Below are 27191 nucleotides of genomic sequence, written 5' to 3' on the forward strand. Positions count from 1 at the left end.
GCAAGAGCTTCAGTTTCCTTCTGTTGGGACTTTTTAATCCATCTCCAGAAACGTGCTTTGAAGTTAACAGATTTTGCATTTGCAGGTAGCATTTTATTTTTCCTTGGCATTTTCAGAGTAGATGAAAATACTTAGAGGTCAGAGCCTTTTCAGGGTCTGTGTACATGCATGATGTCTTTACAATAACTTGGTGTTTCCCAAGCATCTGGATATGGGGCAGCGGGGCTGGAGTTAAATTTTCCATTTGGTTCTAGTGAAGAGAAGTCTTGCTGTGCACAGAAGACTAAAATGTAGTGAGTGCTCTGTACCCTTAGCTCATTCACCAAGTATTTGTGAAGCACCTGTTAGTGAATGGAGGACCTGGTCTTAGAGGAATAGATTCTTTCCCCGGGGCTCAGATGCTTGAAGAGTTAAATGACAGCACAAGCAGTACTTGTTCAGGTGCTTGGATGAGTTATACAGATGGTTACACAGGGATGGTTCATAGCAGGGAGAGGAATGAGATGTTGGCAGAAATGATCATGAAGCCTTCAGGAAAGATGGGGGGCTCTGTTAGCCTGGACAGATTTGGCTGTGGATAAAGGGAAGTGCAGAGCTGGAGAAGGGAACACAGTCCTAGAAGTAAGGTCTGGACATGGTGTTATCAGTGGTGGTGAGGGATCTGGCTTGACTGGAGAGGACAGTTCACATGGAAGAATACATGGAGATGAGATTGTATAGATCTACTCTGTTCAGTATAGTAGTCACTAGCCCCATGTAGCCATTTAAATTAATTTAAACGATATAAAATTAAAAATTCAGTTCTTCCATTGCAGAGTGCTCAGTTGCCACATGTGGCTGGTGGCAACCATTTTGGACAGTGTGGATATAGACTGTTTCCATCACTGCAGAAAATTTTCTTGGCCAGCACTGATGGAATATAGCATTTTACAAGCAGGATATAGAGCAACTGGAGGTCTTCTGATTAGGCAGACAGTAACATGATGAAAGTAGTACCCAAAGAGCATTGATGGAGAGGTGTGGAGAGCAGAGGAAGAGCAGTGAGGGACTATCAAGCGAGTAGGCCTGTTTACCGTTACAGCGTGCTGAGTGGATGTGAGGATGGATAAGCTGCTCCGAAGAACAGATGGATTTTGTTTGGTAGAATGACTGAGAGCATCAAGGAGCCACAGATAGGAACACCGAGGATCTTACCATGAGAGGCAGAGGGAGAACGGTGTAGCGCCAGTAGGTGAGGGCGGAGCTGCCTTGGCCCTCGGAGGGAGACCGGTTGCGAACGGTTGCGTCTGTATGGCGGCCTGTGGCGCAGGGGGTGGGGTGCGCTGGTCGTGGTGTTGGTCGGGAGGATTAAATGGGGTAAGCATACTTAACAAATGATGGATAGAAACTTTAAATATATAGGTGGTTTTTAAAAGAGACCCATCGGGCTTCCCTGGTGGCGCAGTGGTTGAGAATCCGCCTGCCGATGCAGGGGACACGGGTTCGTGCCCTGGTCCGGGAAGATCCCACATGCCGCGGAGCGGCTGGGCCCGTGAGCCATGGCCGCTGGGCCTGCGCGTCCGGAGCCTGTGCTCCGCAACGGGAGGGGCCACAACAGTGAGAGGCCCGCATACCGCAAAAAAAAAAAAAAAAAAAAAAGAGACCCATCTCCTTTATTTTGACAGTGCAAAAGTGTATAAACATATCGGGTGACTTCCTCTTGCATCTCTGCACATGCACTTGTGTTGACAGCTCTTTCCCTGGTTTGCTTAGAAAGGGGAGGGGAACAGCATTTACTGAGCACCTTCCACGTAGGGTGACTTAAGTACATTTTCTCCTCAGCCTTGTGAGGCCCATATTATAGATGAAGGACAGTAGCTAGTAAGAGGTGAAACAGAGGTTTGAACTCAGAAATCTTGCCCTTTCTGTCTAGTCTCTCTAAGTAAGGATGGTTTCACTACCAGTCCCTCAGATTACTACCACCCTCTCTTAACCTGGGAACTCGAAGCCTGATGCTTATATCACATTCTACATTTAGAGGTTGGCTTTAGCACTGAATTCCACTTGCCATCGCTTTTTCAAATGTAAGGTAGAGATCCTGTAAACATTGTTTGCTCACAGCAGTCATTGGTGTGAGGAGTTACCTGGACTGACTTTCAACTGAATTGTTCTTGAGCACTGGTTTTCACAGTGTGGTCCCTAACACCAGTGTGAACATCATTAGAAACTTGTTAAAAATGTAGATTTTCATGCCCAGCCCAGATCTACTGAATCAGAATGCTTGGGGTGGAGCCCTACAAGCTATTTTTAAATAAGCGCTCCAGATGATTCTAATGCACCGCAGTGTTTAAGCGTGAACCAAGTGAACAAAAAGGATAGTTTTAAAAGCCCCTTTCCTATGAATTAAGTTGGAGCATCTTGGGTAGATTTAGATCTTCCAACATGGCTGACTGTTAACCCATCAGCAGTGGTTGACTGGAGATATATAGGAAATGATATGCATTAAGTAGGATATTGTTTCAAATGGATGGATCTATGGTGGATTCCTGAGTAAATTATTACTAGATTATTGACTCAAAATAACGTCAAGGTGTGCAATATTGAACACAGGGCTGCTTATTTCTTAGCAGGAGGTGGTAGTGATTTTCAATTAAGGGAGTTAATACTTTGCATTATTTTTCACAGTATTTTTATGTCATTTAAGATTTCTCATGATTTCTTCTTTGTGTGGTTGTGAATAATTACAACCAGATCTGCTTTATAGTTAGTTAGCAGAGCAGTTCATGATGCAAATGGAGCTCATAAGAGCAGCTGGGTTTTGGAATGGTGTTGTAAACAGGCTTCTGTAATGGATTTTTGGACGGCATCAATGAATTTTAAAAAATTTGAAGTCAGCCTTGGGGAGTTTAGCTATGGACCCTATGCTGAGTCAGTGGTACTGCAGGGAAACCAGTTACAGCTCTGTGTGTGCTAGCCTTCAGCCAGGTAAAACAGTTCTTGCATCTCTCCCTCTCTCTGAAATACAGTAAACCCTCTCCACTACCCCCAACACACACACACACAAAGAAAACTGCTCATCTTCCAGTATGCAGTTCCTGTCATTTGTCTCTGTGGTGCTCTTCCTGAACCTTCAGCCTCCTGTGGAATCTATCACTCCTCTGTACAGACTTTACTGTAACACCTCAAGCACTTTAAATGATTGCACTTTTGCTTACCTGCCCTTTTTCATTTACTGTGTCTATCTTGACTTTATACTTGACTTGTTGTTGTTACTGCTCTCACTTTAATTTCAGCTTCTGTCATAGTACCTTGCACATAATAGGTTCTCAGTGTTTTTGATTAAATATAATAGAATTACAGCTGTTTGGGAAAGAGCTTTGCTGCATGCATGGATGGTTATAAATGTCTGATTAGTCAAAAATGAGATTTTTGGGGGGTGGGTGGGGTAAAACTTATGACCCTGAAGGGTAGGCCACTCAAGAGATCAAACAACATAGGGGACTTTGTGACCTGGAACCAGTGACAAAGGGTCACTTTGACCCCTGAGATGGGGCCTCTAGGAAAACTTGGGAATGATACTTGATGAAAAACTGAATTTCAACCCAAATAGTTTAATACTTCTGTGTTGTGTGTGGGCTCTTTACTTGGAACTCTCTGTGTTTGCTTCTTTCTGTACTTATCTCATTTTATTGGTTTGACAAACCTGTGAATTAGGAGGAATTGTTTTTGTACTGTACAGATGGGGAAACTGAGACAGTAAGATTTGTATTTTGAAGTTTTAGTACAGCTATTAAGTATAAAATAAGCTACAAGGATATATTGTACAACACGGAATATAGCCAACATTTTATTATAACTACAAATGGAGTATAGCCTTTAAAAATTATGAATCACTGTATTGTACACATGTCACTTGTAGAATATTGTACATCAACTATACTTCAGTAAAAAAAAAAAATAAAGTTTTAGTAAGTTCATTATAAGACTAAAGATCTTTATTGTCCTCTTTGGAATTTGCTATGCCATCTGAGATGAAACTGTTAGGTAGATTCACAGAGTCACCTCAGTGAATCTGTAATTCAAAAATCCGAAAATAGCTCCATACAGATAGAACATTAGGAATATATTTATATCAGCAGGGATTTAGAAATCATATTCTTCTGAGAGGTACACTAATTTAGTGATTGTTTAATGAACTGGTGATGTGCATCTTTAGTACTTTTTCTCATTCCTACACATTTCTCCTCCAGAGATTCTGATTGTTTCCTTTTATGTGGGTCCTCATCTTTAAGTATAGAGAACATCATCTGTACTCTCAGAGATTTGTTTGCTTGTTTATTCTTTTTTAAACCGAAAAAGAGCTATTGGCCCTTGTGCATCCTTGGAGCCCTTCACAAAGCTCTGTGTTTGGATTAACTGCTGACCCTGTGTGATATACAGAGCATCTGGCAGCTAGGATGGAATTTTCAGCTGTCTCTCTTTGTTATGTCCACAGAAGGAAATGTGAGTTTTATCTTACTACTCAGGCAGTGGTGCATTCCTTTTTTGGTCCATGGGATCCACCAATCTGATTGTGGACTTATTTTCTGCCATTCCTATCATCTTCTTGAACTAGTTAAAAGGCCAGGGGTGATCTTAACTTACTCTCATGACTATGAATTCCTCTTTGGTCACTTCCTGCATTCTTAAATTCTACTTTGATTAAAGCTTATTAGGTTTTGCCAACATTGTCTGGTTCATCCTATCTTGTGTGGTTAAGGGATCCCAGGCAGCATAATATTAAGGAGCTACTACTGTGGGTGTTTCTCATAGCCAGTATCTCTTCTCCACAAATCCTCGTTTTCCAGATCTCCATACAGTTGGTTCTTTTATCCTTGCCACATGTATGGGTATGATTATAGTTTGTCCATACCTTACTAGGTCTCAGAATTAGAAGTGGGTCTTCTTTATTATGAGACAAAAGTGGACATTTTAAGAAGTGGTGTGCTAAGATTCCAACTCCAGTCTTCCTGTTGATTACGGGGTTGTGGTCTTGATTTTTCATTTGCTGTAATGTAGGTATATGCAGTAGAAGGCAGCAGAAATGCATATTGTATTAAAATGGTAATCCTAAGAGCCTCCATTTTTTTAAAATTGATTTTTTTTTGCGGTACGTGGGCCTTTCACTGTTGTGGCTTCTCCTGTTGCAGAGCAGCGGACACACAGGCTCAGCGGTCATGGCTCACGGGCCCAGCCGCTCCACGGCATGTGGGATCTTTCCGGACCGGGGCACGAACCCATGTCCCCTGCATCGGCAGGTGGACTCTCAACCACTGCGCCACCAGGGAAGCCCTAAAAATTAATTTTTAATTGACGTATAGTTGATTTACAGTGTTTCAGGTGTACATCAAAATGATGTAGTTATACGTATACATACATACATATACACATACATATATATATACACACACATATACATACTATATATATTCTTTTTTGGATTCTTTTCCATTATAGGTTATTACAAGGTATTGAACATAGTTCCCTGGGCTATACAGTAGATCCTTGTTGTTTATTTTATGTATAGTAGTGTGTGTCTGTTAATCCCAAATTCTTGTTTTATCCGTGTCCCTACCTCCCACCCCCTTCCCCTTTGGTAACCACAAGTTTGTTTTCCATGTCTGTGGAGCCTCCATTTATTGAATACCTTCTGGTACTTTCCCACTATGCTATATGTCCTTTCATTTTCTCATTTAATCACACTAACAACCTCATGAGATAACCATTGTCTTCTGTATGTTAGAAGGTGAGGAAATAGGGCGAGAGAGCTTCAGCCATTTGCTGAGGTCGTGCATCTAGTAAGGGATAGAGTTGGAGTTCACACTAGCCTTTCTTACTTCAGAAGCCGGGCTCCCGATGTCAGTGTACTGCTACTGTGTGTTGGCTCTTACCCTCCATGGTGTGGGAAGAAGTGGGCTGTTGCTGAGGATTTGTAAAATAAAGGTATTGATGGGATTACTGAAGGCAGAAGGAGACAGTGAAAAGTGGAATTATTTGGAAAGAAGGGAAACCATTTGGGGACAAACACTAGACCTTCTGCGATAGCCATTCCAGTGGGGTACAGTGCAGTGCGGGCTACTGGTTCTCAAACTTGAACCTGCATGGGAATCACCTGGAGGACTTGTTAACACACAGATTGCAGGGCCACAGCTCCAGAGCTTCTGATTTACTCCACTTGGGGCAGAGCTGAGAATTTGCATTTCTAATAAGCTTCCGGGTGATACTTTTGGTTCTGGGACAACACTTGGAGAACCTGTGTAGAGAAAAGTGACTCCTTTGTAGGTGTCAAGTAGATATGGTTTTAAATTCCTGCTGTAGTACTAACCAGCTGTAGGAGCCTTAGAGTCTTCATCTGTTAAATTCAGCAGGGTAATGCCTGTATTACAGGGTTTTTGTGAGGGTTAAATGTGATTTTTTAAATGACAACAATATCTAGCACTTATTGAATACTTACTAAGTACCAGGTTCTTTGAGAAATGCTTCACATACATCATTTACTCTTCAACCGTTAAATACTGTTGTCCCCACATATAGAGCTCCTAGCACATGGGGGTTGCTCACTTACCACTCCTGCCCTTCCCTGTCCGCATTTAAGAAGGCCGGGAAATGTGTAATGCACCTTAGTTAGGTTTTCATAAAGCTAATTTATTACTTTTTAAAATTTTGACACTTTAAAAGGAAAACTTAAAAAAAACCCAAAAAAACCAAATTGTGGATATTTATATGCAATGGTTTTACCAGTAAGGCTGTATAAGAAAAATGTTGCTATCATCTGAAATGGTAGAATATTTCTTCTTACTTCTTTACGGTTTTCAAGTATTATGGATCGTTTAATGCCCATATACCATTTATTATCAGTTAGAAAGCTTAACCAGCTTTAAGAAACCTTTATAATTTACCTTTAAAACTAATCAAGTTTTTAACTCTTTCTCCCTTCCTTTATGGCTGCTTTTCAGAAGGTGTCATAAAGCCAATTTTGCCATCCAGTTAAAATCCTTCACTCATAATTAAATAAAACCCCCAAATAGTAAAATTTATTACTTTATTTTGCTCTGTTTGAGAAATAATATATTTTACGAGAAGAGAGTATGAAGGAAAGTAAAAACATGGAGATTCTGAAATGGGGGATATTTTCATTTACTTGCGAATGAGTGGGGACATTTATTCTGTGTCTGCTGTACGCTAGATACTTGTTAAAATACTAGTACTTAAGGGGATTAAATAGTAACCCTAATCTGTGTAAGGCAGTTGAAGTGGTGCTGGTTTATAGTGAGCACTTGATGAAAGAGCTGTTATTAAATTGTTTCAGGCACTTCAAATATATGGATATCCTAACACAGCTTCTACTCTTGTGGAGTTTACAATCTAGCAGTTCCCCAGAAGGACTCGAGGTGGCTCCTAGAAGAGTCACACAGCTGGTGACAACTGAAGCTGGTGTTCTGAGTCGTGCGACTTCAAGGCCAGTGAGCTTGCCTCCCAAAGCGATGCCTCCCGTTCTGCATTTGCATCTTCCCTCCTAATCTTGGTGTAGTTGACAGTGTCCCCACTGGCCAGCTTTGAATATTGCTTTTCGTGGTCTCACGGTTTGTTGTATCCTGGGCCAGGAATGAGATCTGAGCAGGTGTGGTTCAACTTGACGAGCTGGGTTCCCCTCCTGAGGCATTGCCCTGACACATGCCCAGTACACAGACAGGGGAGGGATTGGAGAGACCTTGACCTACGTGCAGTGAGTGAGGCATAGTGTGTTAGATCAGGTAAGGAGGCCTTCCCCCTGAGGAAGGAGCCCAGGTGTCTCCTCAGGAAAGCAAGGCAGGACTTGTTTCATGCTGTCCTCTCTTGGGCCTGTCATCAGTCAGGTGAGAGGAGGGTGTGACAGGGAAAGGGAGCAGCATGGCCAGGTAGCGAGTGAGACATGGAGTAAGAGTGAGGCTTCAGCCTCTTGGCGTCCTCCTGGTTTGCTGTGATTGTGGTGAGTTTGTGGGGAGGTCAGCAAGGGCCAGGCTGTGGGGGCCTTGTCTGCCGCCGGTGAGAGGGACGTGCTCCCGAGTTAGGATGTTATCCTGTTCACCGTCCGTGAGTTTCAGGGGAGTAACTTGGTCAGATCATATGTAGGAGACTCTTCTATGGTCTCCTACTGTGTGAAGGGCTAGCCTGGAAGCCTGGAGACCCGATTTCATAGATGACTTGAGAGGAAAACCAAGGGAAGTGACCAGGGAATATCCAAGGAAGCTAGGTGGTAAGTATGGGAGATGGGTGGAACAGAAGTCAAGCTGATAGATTTTAATTATAGAATGTCCCCACTTGAATCATCTGTTCTCTGGGAGGGCAGGGAAGGAAGAGAGGAATATTCTGTCAAGAATTAATAAAAATCCTTACGGTCCCTGCATTTTAACCAAATATCTGGTCCTGTTAGCAAAGGGGGACTGTCTCTTGAAGTGTTGACCTAATTACTCTAGCAGTTCCAGAGAGCTGTGAAACATTTGTGAGAGGGTGAGGCTGCTTTTTAAAGCCACCAGCTAACGGGCTTCAACCAATTTAGCTTTGCTTATTAACAAGAATAGACTGAGAGGCAGGGTTGTACATTGAAACAAAAAGCTCATACTCTTATTAGAATTCTAAAAAACTCTTATTTTTAAGGAACACTTTGCATTAAGGGGACCATACGTTAAATGATTTCCAAACTTTCTGTAATTTTGATTCCTTTTCCAGCTGAAGTTTCAAGATTCTTCCCTGTTACAGAGAATAGTTCCTCAAACCATTCCATACAGAGCACTCAGCAGACTCATTGAGCACCATCTGCTGGTTTTATTTTAATGGACCGAATAGATGGTGCTTGGAAATCTTTAAGTATTTGTGTATATCTTAGTTTTGCAAAATTATGAAGCTGGAAGACAGTATGAATTTTGATCATAATTAGTAGTAGTATTTAAAATAATAGTTTTGCATTGAGAAGGGGAATGCTTTTTGGCTAGAATATAGACATATTTGATTAAAAATGAAGGCAGGTTATAGGAATTTCACTGACCCATATCTATATCTGGCAAAAGATTAGCCTGGTTGAAATAAAAACTAACTTCAAATGTCAACTAAAATGGTTACTTGTTTTCTAACATTAAAATCAACCCAAATCTGCTTATACGGAATGAATTTAATTTATGTCCCAAATTAATAAATTTCAGAGTTGACTTTGTTCATGTTACTTGAGGTGCTTTGAGACATCTTTCAAGGGAAGTGTTATGAAAAGGGCTTTGCTAGCCAGTCTGGAGAGTGGCCTTTATTCTGAGGAGAGTGGAAGAGTATCTGAATATTTTTCCACTTAACAGAGAGATGGGTAAAGTCCCTAGGGTAAAAAAACCAGGGACGATGCTGTTTTGTTCTCTTCTCGTCACTGGCCCTTTTGAGCCTTAGTTATATTTTACGTGACTGTTTAAGGACCACTGAGCTAAAAATTTGGCATAGCCAGAGCGTTAGATTTATGGTCTTTTAATTTCTCATCTCGTCTTCTTAAGTGTTTAAATGGGTTAAGGAGAGAGACGCAGATTGTTCACAGGAAGAAAGTCCAGTTAGGAATTCATTAATTCATTCATTCACCCAACATTTATTGAGCACTTAAAACAACCAGCTATAGTTTTAGGCCATGATATTGCATTGAGTAAAGCAAATGTGCTCCCTGACCTCCTGAAGCTTACATAATAGTTGGGAGGAGAAGAGGGAGTCAGGGCAATATGTAAATAAATATATACTCTTAGAATTTTATGTATGTAAAATATACACTGAGTACGTATATATAAACTCATGTACACACATAAACGTAAATATATGTGTCAGAGAGTAAAAATTGCTATGGGGAAAAAACACAGGGCAAGCTAAGGAGAGTTGGGGCGGGGGAGTTCTATATTTCATTTAGGATGGTCAGGGAAGACCTCACTGATAAGGGGACATTTGAAGAATAATCATTAATGTTATATAAAAGTTGTTTATGATTTTCTTATTTGATCTTTCAACAATGTGTAGAAAGTACACGGGAGAAGTAATGTTGTTAAGCCTTCCATGGCTCCCCTTGCACTAGTATAAAGGCCAGAATCCTTGGCATTTCTTTGTGAACTCATCTCCTGCTTATTGTTCTCTATGCTCAAGCCACAGCGTGTTACTCCTCAAATGGGCCATGGTTGTTCAAAGCCTGTAGGCGTGGACTAGGCAGACAAAGGATGAAGTCTTTCCAAGGAGAGGGAACGACAGTGATTCTTTTAAAACGTGAATCAGGTTTATGTCACTCTTTTCAGAACCTTCCAGGGGCTTAGTTTAGCATCACACTCGGGAAAAAATCCAAACTCCATCCTCATCTCCTATCCAGTGTTATTCACTTGCTCTTCCAGACTGACCTTTGTTCTGTATACATGCCAAGTTTATACTTGTCTTCCAGTTGCTGTTCTCTTGGCCTCGAACACTTGTAACTTGCTTCTTCATTCAGGTTTCTGCTCAAATGTGACTTAGCCTGTAGTAGCCTTTCCTGACCAGCCTACCTGAAGCAGCCTCTCACCCCCACTTCAGACACGCCTTAATCCCTTATGCTGTTTTATTCTTTGTAACAGAACTTTCCCCCAATGTTATTTTTTATAATTTGGTTGTCTTACCTGCTAAAACATAAGCTCTATGAGGCCAGAAGCCTTGTCTCTTTCAGGTTTATTCCCTAATTCTTAACAGTGTTTGACACATGTTTGATGATCAGTAAATATTGTAATGAATAAACCTGTTTTGCTGACAAACAAAATGAGTTTCAGGTGGTTATGTATCAGGTCTATAAAACAACCAGCTATACTTAGCTATTAAGTGATTCTGACCTTACTCCCGTGCCAGCGGTTTTTCTTACTTCACTACCCTTTGTGGTGGCAGATACTCTGTTAGTGTGTAACGTGTTACATTGAAGAAATAGTGGATGCTAAATAATATTGATTTGTGTATGTGTGGGCACATTTGTGCGCGCTCTCTTGCTCTCTCTCGTGTGCACGCACACACACACGTGTGTGTGTGTGTGTGTGTGTGTGTGTGTGCGCGCTAGTGCTTTGTGATGGTGTTAGTTGCCCAGAAAATGGAAGCCACCCTGAGAACCATACAAGTTACTTTGGGGAAATATTAAAAAGCCAGCAGAACTGAACAGCCCTGTCCAGTGATTTGGGTTTGGGATTTTTTTTTCTTTCTGGTAAGTCTTCTGTTTTTAGCCTGATGGCAACAACATCATGCATTTATGTTAGTTCTTATCTTAAAGGCACTCAGGGTACTACTTTGCCATGACTGTGCCTTATAAACTTGCCTTTTATTTCCCTACCTAGAACACTCCAGTAAATTAGGCAGCACAAATGTAACTCTTGTGTCCTTCTGTAATTAAAGTTTGTGGTATTCTCCTTTTGAATGAATCCCAGTGTAAAGAAGGCCAAGGAACTGCACTTTGGGGTGCTCACAAAGGTAGAAATACAAGATTGCTATTTCTTTGAGGTTTGCTACTATCATATATATATATACATACACTTTTTTTTTCTTTAAGCTCCATTACATTCAGTGTTTAAAACCCCTCTGATCTGACAGCTGTTTCCTGAAAGATTTTTGGATTCATTTAGATTGTATCCTCTTTCACCTCCTCCCACACCCCTGTCCACTCATTGCAACCACCATCTCTTTCAGAGGGAGTTCTTGTTCCTCTGGCTCCTTCCAATGGCCTGTGTTTGAGATGACCTTGTGGGAAGCCTCCCTCCCCTGACTTTAGCTCAGTCTTGTGTCCAGTGCTTCCTCTAATTCCTACAGTACCTGAACCTTGCTTTTCCAGCAGAATTATTGTGGCTGAATTACTGCTTTATGTGTCTCTTTCTCCCTTGAAAAACTGTGAACTCCAAGAGAGCAGAAATTGTCTTGTCTTCATATCCTTGGTATCTACTGTAGTATCCTACCCAGATGCTCAACCAATCTTTAGTTAAGTGAAGGAATTGATAAGCAAGACACACTTAATGTTTGGCTTATTTGTAGCATTTTGTGTTTTGTTTTTTAAAAGGATGAAATGTTTTTGGTTCAGCCCAGCAAACACTGAGCCCTTGCTGTATGTCAGGCCCTTTGAAGAGATGTTGAGTGTACAAAGATCAACTAGATAGTCAAAGATGAACTAGATAGTCTGTTCCCCAACTTCACTGTAGATGGCTAAGCTTTCAGAAGGTATGTTCCTGCCTGGGGTGATCTGTCCTGAGCCACGAGCAGCACTGGGCACAGCCATTTCTCCACAGAGGCTTTCCTCGTATACCCCACAAGGCAAAGTTTGGGCGCCCATCTCCTCCTCTGCACCTAGAGACGCTGGGTGTTTATGCTAATTATAGCACTTACCCGCTGGTATTCTGTCTATATGCATGTCTGTCTAGGCTTCTGGAGGGCAGGCAACAGGAAGTATTTATAATTCTAATACCAGTTCATAGCAGAGACAAACTATATTAAATAGAGGCACTTCGTGCTTGTTTAGCATGAATGGATGAATAACTTAAGGCTTTGCTAATGGGAACAGAAAAGAAAGGAAGGTAAAGAACACATTAATATTGGGCTATTAAATATCTTTCAACTATTTAACTTATCTACTTGATGGATGGACTAGAATAAAAATTTTATACTAGCGGTAAAAAGTTATGAAATAAAGTAAAATAAACGAAAGGAAGTGTTTAAAGTAATAAAAGGTTTTCAAATATTTTAAGGCTCATTTACATATAACATTAATGTTTAGTATAATATTCATATTTTCAAATATTCATATTTTCAAAATAGCCCCAATACTAATGGTTAGTAGTCCTATTATATGTGATAGCAATAAGTCATTGGAAAGTCCTTTAACTTTCATTAATTCAGTCCAGCTTTCTACCTGATTAGTACAGATCAACAATTATATTTTGCCTAGATCATATCATCCCCAAAGACTTTTTGTAGTTACTGAGGGTATTGTTAACAAGATGGTTAAAATAAAGAGAAATTTGAAATATTTTAGATGGTGGGAAATTAACTGCATCATGAATCTAGGAAATGATATTTATTTTAGTTATGAGCTCGCTGGAATACTCAAAAGGAGAAAATCTAAGTATTTTAAGTTTTTGGCTAAAGAGGGCTCAGTTGTGGCTGCCATTAACAAAGAGAAATATGGTAAGTCTCATAATCTTTCTTGATGGCATTTGAGTTTGAGCTTTTGGGTCCAAAGGACCCTGTTTCTGGGGTTGAGGCACGGGAATAGGTAGATGAATAGTATGTTGTGACAAGACCCATTTAAGGCTGGAGAAAAATGAAACAGTTCTATAGTTTGCTGCTTTTCTGTCTTTGGATCTCTCCTCCTTTGTGTGTTCTGAGGATTGCTTAAAAATCATTCCTTTTAAAACTGCAAGTCCGTTAATCCTTGCCTCTTTTAGCATCACTGATCCTCTGTTCCCTGATTTCTCCTCTTATCTGGCTGGCCTTTCCTTGCTTGGTTTGTTTCTCCCTGCCCTCCCCTGAAGGAACCCAGGGTCTAGTCCTTGGCTCTCTGTTACCTCGGAGACCTCATTGATGGTCAGGGCTTCTTAACTTAGTGCAGGTTGACTCTCAGATCTGCCTCACCAGCCCAGACCTTTTCTGACAGCCTGTCCTGCTAACTACTTCTTGGATGTATAATATCTACAACTTCCCATCCTGTTGGTAGATGAAACTTGACATTTAGAGCTTATTATTCTCTTTCTCACAAATCATTCCCATACCCCCTCCCTTTTTTCTTTACAGAGATACTCCCTTTTCTGTTAATGTTGCTTAATGTTTACTCTCTTCCTATCTTTGTTCAGCCCCCATCATCAGTTACCATATTTCATCAAATTATTTTCAACCACATGCCTTTCTCACATTTCTTTCTTTTTTTTTTTTTTTTTTTGCGGTATGCGGGCCTCTCACTGCTGTGGCCTCTCCTGTTGCGGGGCACAGGCTCCGGACGCACAGGCCCAGCGGCCATGGCTCACGGGCTTAGTTGCTCCGCGGCATGTGGGATCTTCCCGGACCAGGGCACGAACCCGTGTCTCCTGCATCGGCAGGTGGACTCTCAACCACTGCGCCACCAGGGAAGCCCTCACATTTATTTCTTTTAAGATCATCTTGGTACTATAGCAGTTTAAGCCCATTCTGCTTCCTCACACTATGTTTTTGTAATATTTTCCCCAGATGGTTTCCTCTATTCTCGTTTTCCTTCTTAGGATACTGCTGTGAGATAAACCTTTCTAGAACATTTGCTGCTTTTGGCATGTCACCCTCCACTCCTTGACCTCCAATTTTCTCCCAGTACATACCACACAAGGCTGTGTTTTTTTTTCTTGCCTACACACAGGTTCAAGTATGAATCTTTTGGCTTGCCATTAATATGCTACATAAACTGATCTCTGCTACCTTTGTTCATTCATATAGTTATTGAAAAGCTTCCTGTTGCTACATAGGCATTGTGTGAAGTGCCCCAAAAGACACAATTCTTGCTTTCCATAAGCTTCAGATGGTGATGAGAAGTATGTACGATGTAGTGGGCTGAGTGTACACTTAAACACACTCTGGCTCTGTCACACATCCTTGGGTCCAAGCAGCCGGTGTGCCCAGGTTTGAGTTTACCCCAAATGTAAGCATGTCTCCTGCCTGCTCTCTTCTTCAGCACCTCCGGATACTTCTGTCTCCCTTATTTTCAGCACCCTCTTCCTTCTTCCTACCTAATACGGGATGTGTCCACAGCCTCTCTATCTCTTTTATGGCCTGGACCATTTTGAAGAATACAGTACCCCTGTTCTACCTATAGACCTTTTGGTGTCTGTCACTTGCTTGCTATTGAACTTGTGTTTCTTCTACTGATAATTGCCTCTTTGCACATTTCTCCTTCCTGCCACTTAACTCTGTCTCCTGCACTTAACCTTAGTGTCAGAATTGTGGAAAGAAGACAGACTTCGGCATCCTACTTGGGTTTGAATCCCAGCTTTAGCCCTTTCTAGCTTTGTTCTTAGACAAGACATTACAAATCTTCTGGGTTACAGTTTTCTCATCTCCAAAGCAGGGATAAAGATACTCACCCTGCAGTGTTTGCAAAGCAGCTGGTTCTGCCTCCGACCTGCAGAAAATGGTTGTAGTGAGCCTGTGTCCTTTTCTCCTGTCACCAATCTCCTGTTGTGTTTATTGTTTATAGAATACTAATTTGTGATTAAAATGGTTGCTGCATTGTACTAGTTATTTTCCCTCTATTGTTGGGTAAGAGACAGTTGTACAGGGGTGAGGACAGGCTCCCTGCTCCCAGCCTGGGGTGGAGCGCCAACGGAACTTTATAAGCAAAGTTTGCTGTTGGTATAGAGCTTTGTCCACATCTGTGTTGATAGAGCATAACATATTCCCAGTCCTTAAGTCCTTTAAAGCCTTTTGAATTAAACATTTTTTCCTTATCTTTATGTTCTTAAAACTTTATGTGTGGAAATAATTTCAAATTTATAAAAAGTGGTAAAAAACAGTACAAAGAATACCCAGATATGAGTTACTCAGGATTACACCTGTTAACATTTTACCCCATTTGATTTATCATTTGCACTCTCTAGCTAAAAACCTATATACATCCACAGTGTTTCCTTTACTATCTGTCAGTAAGGTGTGTATATCCTGGCCTTTTATCCCTGAAGTGCTTCAGTCTGAATTTTCTAAGACAGGAACTTCTGTCTCATAAATCATAGTAGGGTTAATCACTATTTTTAGTTGTCATGTCTCTTTTAGACTTCTTTAATGTGGGACATGTCCACAGCCTCTCTTTATCTTTTATGGCCTTGACCATTTTGAAGAACACAGTACCCCTCTCCTTTTCAGTAGAACATTTCTCATTTTTTATTTGTCTCGTGCTTCCTTGTGGTTAGATTGAGGTTTTGTGTTCCTGGTCAGAGTAATGCATAGGTAATTTTATGTCCTTCTCAGGGTATCACATCTGGAGGCACACAGTGTTCATTTATCTCTACTGAGGATGTTTATTTTGATTATCTGGTCAAGGTTTTGGTAGATTTATTCCCTGAATAAATACTGCTTTCTTTCTTCCTTGTAACTTGTTAGAAGTCTGGGGGGAGACACGTTTAAGACAGTGTACATAACTTGTTACTCATCAGAATTTCCCACTAAGTTGAGCATTCATTGAACATTTTTGCTGGAATCAATTTCTACCATTAGGATTGCAAAATGATAGTTTTACTACTTCAGCACTTTTCCCACTTTGACTGTCAGGCTTCATCATTCCACCACACATAAGAGTTCTCGCTTTTTCCTCTTTCTGTCTGTTGTTAATATAGATTCATGACTTCCTATTTTTTTTTTTATTGTTTAGAATTCATTACTGTTCTTAATTGACAATTTGGTCTAAAATTGGTCCCAGATTTGGCCAGAGGAAGCTACGTGAATGTGCAGCATGGCAGCATGTCCCCATCCTTTTTTTTTTTTTTGTCAAAACAAGATGTTTTGTTCCTTTATTTTCTGTCAATCCCCCCCCCCACCCCCCCCCCGGGTACACGGGCCTCTCCTGTTGTGGAGCAGAGGCTCCGGACGCGCAGGCTCAACGGCCATGGCTCACGGGGCCAGCCGCTCCGCGGCATGTGGGATCTTCCTGGACCGGGGCGTGAACCTGTGTCCCCTGCATCAGCAGGCGGACTCTCAACCACTGCGCCACCAGGGAAGTCCAATTTCCTTATTTTCTGTCAAAACAAGATGTTCCCATCTCATCTTGTACATACCCTGACCGAGACCTGGAAACAGTCATTTCTTTGAGCAGCCTTGGTTCCTTTTAGTGGAGAATGCTATCAGTGACCAAGATCTGAGCATTAGGTATGATCGTTGGTACTGGGTGTCCTTCTGTTGTGTGAGGCTTTAATGAAATTAAAAACTAGCTGCCTTGCGTTTCCAGAGGATAGACTTTGCATTTCAGACAGTGGAAAAGCTATAGCTGACTGTCAGTCTTTGGTTGCTTTAGGAGATGATTATGCAAAATGGTATGTCAGTTGCCTTTACTCTTGTATTAAAAGCGAGAATGAAGCTAATTGCATGGATGCATATAGTATCTGAATTATACAAGGACTCACTTTGGAGTTATTCTTTTGGTAGTATAATATTTACCACCTCATGGAAAGATAATACTTTGGAGTAATGCTCAGTATTTACTTAGTATTACTTACTTTCTTTGTTTCACTTTTCCCTTATGATTGTTGGGTATAAATCTTGTCATTTTGGCAAACTGGGAAATTGGTTTGGGAAGACCTGTAAACCTCCTTTAAGATTCTTGAATAAAAGCTAGTTATTGTTATAACTTCATCATTCTGGGATCCTGCAAGAATATCTGTACTAAATATTTATGTCTGCAAGATATAAAAATTAGCCTCAGAAATGTAACTTAATTTTGCACCTTTTAACTTTGAATATCTGACCATATAAATTATTTGAAAAATTTTTTCTTGGAAACTTCTTATTTTAAAATAATTTCAAATTTACAGAAAAGTTAGAAATCCCATATACCCTAAACCCAGATTCACCAACTGTTAACATTCTTTCTCATTTGCTTAATCATTATTTCTCATTTTTTACCCTGAATCATTTGAGAGTAACTTGTAGACATGCTCCTTTACCCCAAATACTTCATTGTGTATTTCTTAAGAATAAGGATATTCTCTTACATAACCACCGCACAGTTACCAAAACCAGGAAACTTTTAACATTGTTACAGTGTTAAATGTGTGAACCTCATTCAAATCTGGACACTTGTCCCGTTAATGTTCTTAATAGCAATTTGTTTTTATTGTTCAGGATCCAGCCCAGGATCATGTATCGCATTTAGTTGGAAAGTCTTTTCAGTCTCCTTAATCTGGAATAGTACTTCAGTCTTTCTTTGTTTTTCATTAGTGACATTCTGGAAGAGTACAGGCCAGTTTTTTTGTGTGTGTTTGTTTTTAAATTTTTATAGAAGGCCTCTCAATTTGGGTTTGTCTGATGTTTTCTTCTGAGTAGGTTGAGGTTATATATTTTTATTAGGAACACTAAGTGATGCTGTGTCCTCAGTGGGTGGGATCAGAAGACATGTGATGTTAGTTCGTTTCATTATTTGTGTTGTTAACTTTTTTGATCACTTGATTTGTGTGGTATGTGCCAGGTTTCTATCTTTCCCTTTGTAACTTGTAAGTGAGAAGATTATTTTTAAAAGTAAGTTTTTTCTTTTAAAAATAATCAATCTTTATTTTTTAAAATTGGAAAGCCAAAGCACAAAGTAAATTAAAATTGGCCTCAATTACTACCTAGGAATAATTACTATTAAAGTTTTGGGGTCTCCTTTACTTTCTTTTCAAATATGTGTTTTGAGCACCTGCTACTTATTATTCTAGACAAAGGGAATATCTCAGTGAGTAAAATTTGTTCTCATGGGGCTTACATTCTGGTAAACAATAATAGCTATCATTTTTAAAAATTGAGATGTAATTAACATATAACATTGTATAAGTTTGAAGTATACAACATAATGATTTGATATATGTGTATATTGCAAAATGATTACCACAGTAAGTTTAGTTAACATCCATCACATATAGTTACAGATTTTTTCTTGTGATGAGAACATTTAAGGTTTATTCTCTTAGCAACTTTCACATGAACAATACGGTATTGTTAACTAGTTAACTGTAGTCATCATGCTGTACAGTACATTCTAACTATCATTTATTGAACATTTATTATGTGCCAGTGCACTGCTGTAGGTGCTTTGCTTTTATCAATCATTTAATTCTGAAAACAACCTTATGAAGTAAGTGTGATTGTTGCTCTCTTATGGCAGAGAATTTAGTATACCGCAGGTTAAACAGCTACAAAGTGATGTGCCATACTGTGATTCAGGCAGAGACCATCCTCTTAACTACTGTGGTATGGTAACAAGTTATAAGCCAAGTCTGAAAGTTAGAAAACAAATTAAGGTGGTGATTCTGTTGAACTCTTGGGAACAGAACTATGGCAGCATTGTTGTCTATACCTGAGATGCTTTGTACTTGCCTAGGGTTTTCTCTTACTCCTCCACTCTTATTCCGTGTAAGCAGTGACCTCTCTTGATTGGGCCTTCCTAAGGAAATTCTCTTACTTTCCCCCTCTTCCCTTCTACTGACCTGTTCTCAATGATGTGACGGTTAAAAAGAAAAAACCAAACCAAACCCTGATTTGTAGCACTTGCCAATTTCAGTGGTGTAAATATACCCATAATTGTTGACTTCAAGATATCAATGCCACATCACTGAACACAGAATTGGCAAGAGGTGTGTTGGGAAAAGATGTGCAGTAGCACACCATTATAACAGATACAACAGATGTAAACCTCAAGAGCGTAGATAATAGTAAGATGTGGCAAAAGATTAAAATGTGATGTTTTGAGTATTTATTACATCTCTTTTAAATTAATTGTAAGCTTATATCATTTACTTTTTAATAATGGCCGTGTTTAACACCTGGCTTGCAGAAATCCTGAAAATACGATGCGCTCTTGCAAGCCTGTACAGGCCAGCTCCAGCATACCACTGCAGTTATCTTGCTGCTGGCTGTGCCCACCTTCAGGAGCCTTTTGACTGACACTGTCTTGCTATCTAAGAGATCAGTGCTATCCCTTCTTTTAACATTCCTCCTACAAAACTCCCTATCTCATTCCTCTCATCTCCACCTAACATCTTCCCTGTTTCCAAGGCCTTGTTTGCCCCACACTGTAAGTCACTCTCTCCCATCCCTCAGATGCTCTTCTCTTCCCGATTTCATTTTTTTTCCCCAAATCAAGTTACTGTCCCCAGTTAAAGGAAGGCCCCAGACACAACTGATATCTTGGGGCATGGCGAGTCTCTCAGCAAAATGGTAGGTAGGTCTAATGTAGAGAGAGAATCCTTGGTCTAGAAAAGGAAGATCTATTCTTAGATTTCCAGGTTAGAAATCTAAGTGGAAATAACATATGTTTTTTTACTTATTAATAAGTACATAAAGGTGATTTCAGTACTATTAATACAGTCCCCCAAGATAGGGACTTATATACAAGTCCAAAAGTATAATTCTAAATAGTGTCTGAAGTCAGTGATAATTCTGTTGTACCGACTGTGCTATTCCTGTGTTAGGGTGCTTTGGAGCTTTCCAGTTCAGCAGTCCTAGTAAGTTACAGCTTATTTGTAGTTCATTCTGACTTCTTACAACAGATTGGAACCCCTACCATATACAGGGTGCTACACAGAGTACTGGGGAGAGATAAGAAAGAGACACTCAGGGCTATAGGAAATACTTTGAATTTGGTCTTCAGAATCAACCTGCTGGAGCATTTCTGTTACTAGACTTGATCCCAAGTTTGACTTCATGATTTTTGGTTTTTATTATTTAGTGAAACACTACCTGCTGCTCCTTTCTGCTGCTGGCCATTAAGTTGTGGCCACAGGGTGCCATGGTTCTCTAATAGGCTTTACTACTGCTAAAGTGGAGAGGAAAAAAATGTTTTAAGTAATGGGAATTCTCTCCCCTATTTAATGTTAAAATGGCCTGGCTTTCTCTAAATTGGATTTTCCATAATGCATCATTAAGGTTTACACAGTACTAAACCTCAGTGCTTTAAAATCTTTTGTTTATGGTTACCACATGAATTATATAATGTTTATGATTGGCAGAATGGTAATTAGGACTCTATTTCATAGAATAAATTTAATTTATCCAGTGACCTCAATTTAAAAAAATGTATAAAAATTGCTAGAAGAATATTTGCAAATAAAGGACGGAGGTGTCTTAACTTCTAAATAGTTGCAGAGTCACGGGTAGAGTTACTGGCACAAGATTTATGTCTGATTCCGTGGGCTCAAGGGAGGGGTGGATAAAGAAGAGTAGCGATTCCAGATGGTCAGGAAACACAAATTGTCGGAAAAGCACCCCTCCCATCCTCATAGATTAAGAATATTATCCTAGGCTGAGTGGTGAATATGCTTCAAGAATTCTCACGTATTAGCTGTAAGAAGAGAAGGTATTATCTCCATTTATATAGTCAAGGAACCTGAGATTTAGAGGATTTAAGTAAAGTCTTTGTAGATGGAATTTAAACCCAGATTTGTCTGGAGCCCAAGCTCTTTGCACTTTACCACTTCCAGGCCAGCTCTGTTAGAGGCTCTCCATGTTTAATGGAGAATGAGTGGACTTGGCAGTGATTCTGTGGGATGTAGAGTTCAGTGAGTTATTGCTGCAAACGGAATACAGAGGTTAAGGGGCATTCTGAGTATAAGGATGTAACTGTTTAATATACTTCCTCCATCCTCTCTGCCTTACTTTTAGATTTTCCTGGAATTTTTACAGAGCTTTTTTGGGGAGCTATTTTACATTCTTTAAAAAATTTTTTTCCAAGTGAATGTACCATTATCTTGTTGGTTTACTTATTTGTCTAACCATCTCCACTAAAATGTAAGCTTAAAGAGGACAGAGATCTTATTTTCAGATTGTTTTGTATTCTCAATGCCTAGAATATTTCCCGGCACATAGGGGCTCAATCAGTGTTTATATTTGTATAAACTGACTAGAATGGGCACAGTTTGGATGATACATTTGATTTCCCCTTAAATTTGATGTTTTCTAAAGATAAGCTCCCAAGAGGAACCTTACCAATGCAAACTTGCTCTCTCTTCCCTTTTCCTAGGGCGATTGTGTTGTTACTGTACTGCTCACTGAAGAGGACAAAGTTGAGGATGATGTAGTTTTTTACTTGGTATTTTCGGGTTCCACCCTCCATCACTGTACAAGTACTCGGAAGGTCAGTTCTGATACGCTGGAGACCATTGCTCCTGGTAAGTATTTGAGTGGAATCTTTACTAGCCTTTATTTATTCTGTGTTCTGGTATAGAGTAATCAGGGTGATAGAACTATTGTTAGATCTTTGTTTTAAATACACTTTAAAGTATTTTGTTTCTTGCTTGTTGCACAAAAATCTGAGCCTAACTAGAAATAATTGAAATAAAATGGTGTCATAAATTGAAAGACAGTAATTAAGATCAAAAATATTAATTTATTCGAATGTGGAAGAAAACTAAAACACATTTGAAAGATAAAAGTTCATGTGGTTACTATGGTGTGACTGCATATTTGATTCTGAATATCATTGTGGCAAAAGCAAAGGTAAAATACAATTAGTAACACATTCCTCAGTATCCGTGAGGGAAGACTAAAAATCTTCTGTAAAAGCCAGAGCTTCCCCAAATTAACAGATTATAGTTCATGGTGAAATGAATACTTAATCAATCACTATTGCATTTATCCATTTAACAGAATTAAAAGGAAAATGTTTACTTTTAAAAATTCTTTATAAAGTCATTAAGTCATTGCTATTTCCACCAGAAGTGGCTGATCTTTTGACTGACCCCAGGTACCTGAAGGTGTATTGATTCATGTTTGGAAATGAGCTTCTTTCTTTAATTGACCTTGCTTCAAAGTTAATAATTGGTTAATTTTCATCAGAATACAAAAGAGGGCACATTTAGGGGGAACCCCTAAAAATGTTGACAGTTGAACCATTTGCCTTTAGAAAATAAAATGGATTTAGTTCTTATTGAAACATTTCCTGTAACCAGTGATTTTATGTAACTCTGATTCCACTTTGTTGAAATAGATGGTGTAAAAAAGAATTAGTTTATCAAGCACTTTCAATATCTGGTCTTGCTGGTATTAGATCAGATTGTCAGTTTTTGGTTGCTGCTGTGCTATTTTCCATACATTATCTTCATGTCTGATGCCTACCAGATCCTGGAAGTTAAACCACATTCAAGAACTGAGATTAGGACAGTTGAAAGATGTATTTATCCTCCTACTCGACAACGGTGATTTTGAAAATACAGGATTTAAAGATTCTTGACAATTTCTATGTATATTCCCTCCAAACTTTTAGGGATAGGAAATTTAGCATGGAGTTCAGGATAGGTACTGATTTTTTCCCTAAAGAGTATTAAGTATCCTTCTTTGTAACTTAAAGCTCTAGTCTTGTTTCCTGTGAAGTATATCATGTCAGAGAGGCTGATCTGGAACTTGATGTCTGCTCCAGCAGGTGCCATCCAGTGTCACCACTGCTAAACATTTCTTAGGTGTGGGTGACTGTGAGAAACAGACCCTCAGCTAGGTAGAATCAGTCAGTCCCTGACTGGGCTCTTATTAGGAAGGGAATGGAGGTAATTTTTATAGACTTACTCTTTTCCTGATTTAGAAGTGCTTTAGCAGTTTAAGTGTGTATGTGTATATGTTTGTGTGTGCGTATATATAGAGAGCGAGAAAGCGTGAAAGTAGACATAAGGAGAATGTTCGAGGAAGGCCGGCTATTACAAGGACATAGCCCCGTGCCCTCACTGCCGTCCTCAGTCACAGGTACCAGCCGAGTCCAGCCTCCTGGTGGAGAGGGATGTGCCTGGTGGCTCGTATACCTTCAATGACGAGGTGCTTAAATTAGTGTGGACTGCAAGCAGTTACTCTCCTCGGGTTCACAGACCCCATGGAACTTGTATGAGAGTCAAGAGCTCTAGGTTTGTACCACATCCTTGTATACTGTCCCCAGCCTACTGTTTTGGAACTTCAGTTCCCATTTCTTCTCTTGCTTTTGGTCTAACACTTCTTCAGTCTGTTTCAGGCCCCCCTCTTTTCCAGCCCCACCCATCTCTGGGTATCCTTTGGTACTGACTGACTCTGAGTGCCCTAGACCTGTTGACTCCAGCCAGCCAGAATGTGCATTGAATTATTCTGCTCTTTCCCTCTCATTTGATCTGAATCCTCAGTAATCATTCCTGACCCATTTGCTTGGGGCCTGGAATCACAGTACCTGGTTTCTCCTAATATTTCACTGATCAGCTCTCGTCCCCTCGAGTTATGATCTTACCTATTTACCATATTCTTACAACTTGTCCCCTTTGCCCCCAGTTGGCCAGAATGTTCTGCTACCCACCTGAATTCAGTCCGCCTGCTGCCTGAGGCCCCTAATCACAACAGAGGTGACAGAGGATCAGAGTCCCTGAAAGGCCCTCTTGTACAAGCAGGCTGAACAAAGAGTAAGGCAGCATGTGAGACTTTGATATGTGCAGGAGTCCCAGTGAGCCTCCCTCCTTGGTGAAGTAGAACCTCTGTTAACTATTGAAACAAAGGAGATTCCTGAGTGGATCTTGCTGCTCAGGTCATCACATGTGTCATTTTTCTGTTCACTTGTCTTCTTCAGCTGCTATCCAGAGTGGGCCACTAATTGTTGTAGAGGGATGGGTAGAGATAGGGAGACTTGTGGGGGTTAAGTTAGTTTGGAATTGCTTGTTTGTATCATGGAGTTAATAGTTTTGTCTAGAGTTAAGCCGCCTTAAATCTGCTTTGGGAGATTTCTTTGACTTGTTCTGTACTTTCCTTGAGGTCTTTACTCAGATATCACCTTCTCAGTAAGGCCTTTCCTGTCCACCTTATAAAAATATACAACTGCCTCCTCTCCACGCTCCCTGTTCCCCTTCCCTGCTTTACTTTTCTCCACTGCACTTATCAACGTCGGCCACATGATATATATTATTTATTTTCTACTTGCCTCTACTGCAGTGTCAGCTTCCTGAGGGCAAGGATTTATGTCTGTTATGTTCACCGGTATATGCTAAGAAGGCTTTTTCTGTGAATTCCTATCACTTGATGGGACTGAGTTTCTGCATTGTTGAAACTCATCCTGGTTCTCAGAAGCACCCTTCTAGAAAGGTTGTGCATACGTATGTGCATGTGTACACACACACACACACACCCTTTCTTTTGAAAACTGCAAGAGGAGTCTGGCTTCTTGGCTTGGGTCAGGGGTCTGTGTGCTCTTTCCAGAGCTACCTCTAATGATTTCTGTGCATCAGTTAGCCATATTGATAGCCTCAGATTTCCTGTCTGTGGAGGGCAGTGTCCGATTAGTCAAGATTCTTCGTGGAAAGTCTGCATTGCTTCGTGCATCCCAGTTACTGGGTAAACATGCACGGTCTGTTTGCAGCAGCTGCGACCGAGAGGGATGTACCTGCGCCCTTTCTTCTCCTGTGTGGGGCTAGCTCCTTGAGTCCTAGTCATTTTGCTGACAATGGGAAGAAAAAGAGCTGTGTGTCTTGATCTTGCTTTTAATGTCATGTTTCATCCAGATTGCTGGCTCTGATTTTTCTTTGAGTTCTCTGCGTGTTTCACTGTCAGTGTTTTGTACTATTTTAGTTTTCACTAAAACCAGATGATTGATTGACCTTCACAGACAGCTACTCCTTGATGTTAGTCTGTAACCTTTTATGATTTGGGGGGTAGGGAGATGAGACGTTTCTTAATAGTCTCCTGGAAAAAAACCTCTTTGACTTGAGATACCGAGATTACAGTCCATTTTTTTCCTTTTTTCATATTTTCTCACTCTTTCTGATGAGAAGCTTACAGTGAATTGTGTATGTATGTTTAGTTATAAAGAAATTGTAAAGTCTTTTTTTTTTTTTTTTTTTTTTTTTGCGGTATGCGGGCCTCTCACTCCTGTGGCCTCTCCCATTGTGGAGCACAGGCTCCGGACGCGCAGGCCTAGCGGCCATGGCTCACGGGTTTAGTTGCTCCGCGGCACGTGGGATCTTCCCGGACCAGGGCACGAACCCGTGTCTCCTGCATCGGCAGGCGGATTCTCAACCACTGCGCCACCAGGGAAGCCCGTAAAGTCTTTTAAAAGTAATTTCCCCTTGCCTTAACACTACAGAAAGGCTGCAGATGTGATATAGTCCTCCTCCTTTAAAAATGAAATTATGTTGAATAGTAGCATCTTAAGGGACAGTTAGTTGGAGCCTTTGGAGGCTTCATCTGTCTTTAAATTGTTTGAATGTTTTAAAAGTGCACATGTTATTTTTAACATATTGAATATAGTAATTTTTAATAAAAACATATTGAAGACTTTGGAAATAATGTCCTCTCTTTTGAAAATAAACTATCTGTGCTAATGAACACTAAACAAACATAAACAAGCATTATAATAAAATACCACATTCAAAATACCTATGAATTGGCTGGTTTAAGAATATAATTTGCTGTGAAATACATCCTGAAATGAAAATATATCTCTACAGACAAAAGGTGTTGCGTTTGTAATAAATGAAAATAAAATATCTCCATTCTTTTCTCTTCACATAAAACAAATCCAACCCCAAATCCCATTTTAACAAAACAGTGATTTTCCTTGAGGGATGAAGCCAAGGTGTTTTCTTTAAAAGACTATAGGACTGGTAAGTAATATAAAGAAATCTGAGTATCCTTGGAAGGTAATTCTTGAGGGATATGAGGTACTGTCATGGATTCATTTTTATTACTTAAATGTGAATTTAGACCAAGCAGACAGTAATTGCAGAATGGAAAATGAGACAGGATGTTTAGTGGATGCTCATACTATTTCTGTGAAAGGCTTTGGTGCAGAATCTATCATAAAATGAAATCTTTTTTTTTTTTTTTTTTTTTCAGCATGTCTGTTACTTACTTTTAGACTTCACAGCAAGGGTTCTTGTTTGACAGGAAAACTGCAAACATTCACTGACCCAGAATTTGACTCCGCTCTCTCGTATATTTCTTTTCTTTCTCACTTAATCAAAGGGAAGGTACTATATAAAAGTATATTTGTTATTAAAAAGAAAGAAAAAAGTACATTTACCATGATCAGAAGTCTCTTGTGGTTTAATTAAAAACCAGTGCTTATAGCCCAGGTCTCAACAAATAGTCCTGCAGTTAAATCATGTGTCATCGTGTGTCTCTCAGTTCTTGTGAACCAAGACTGTTTCTAGCAGCGGACGTCCAGAGGTTGCCAAATTGAATAACACATTTGAAAAGAAGTCCTTGGCTTTTAACTGGCACAATCAGAGAATCCTGGTGCCCTCTCTCTGCCAAAGTAATCAGTTATCCTAAAATACCATCCTAAAATATTCCTACTACAAGGCTGTCTCTAGACAGACATGATTTTATATTTTAAAAGGCTTAAATTACTGTCCCAATGCTAGTCAGTATATATAGTGGCTATCCTGGAAAAACAAACTGAGGACTAGTTGAAGGGAAGTGTATCTGCTGTCCTGTTGTAATTAACGCCTGTGTGGATACTTCATCACCTTGGAACTATGAACATAGCACTAGAATGG

The 27191-nt window shown here is 40.0% G+C and overlaps 1 protein-coding gene across 15 annotated transcripts in view; it reads left to right on the plus strand.

Moving 5' to 3' along the window:
• Nucleotides 1-27191, plus strand: part of AKAP13 (A-kinase anchoring protein 13) — a 346588-nt gene that overhangs the window by 110585 nt on the left and 208812 nt on the right. For all 15 annotated transcript variants that reach the window (XM_059058814.2, XM_059058815.2, XM_059058817.2 and 12 more), the window contains one exon: nt 21719-21866. In XM_059058814.2, coding sequence (XP_058914797.1) covers nt 21719-21866 — 148 coding nt within the window. The remainder of the gene's footprint in view (nt 1-21718; nt 21867-27191) is intronic.

This window comes from Kogia breviceps, chromosome 3, assembly GCF_026419965.1.
Source record: "Kogia breviceps isolate mKogBre1 chromosome 3, mKogBre1 haplotype 1, whole genome shotgun sequence".
Classification (NCBI taxonomy): domain Eukaryota; kingdom Metazoa; phylum Chordata; class Mammalia; order Artiodactyla; family Physeteridae; genus Kogia; species Kogia breviceps.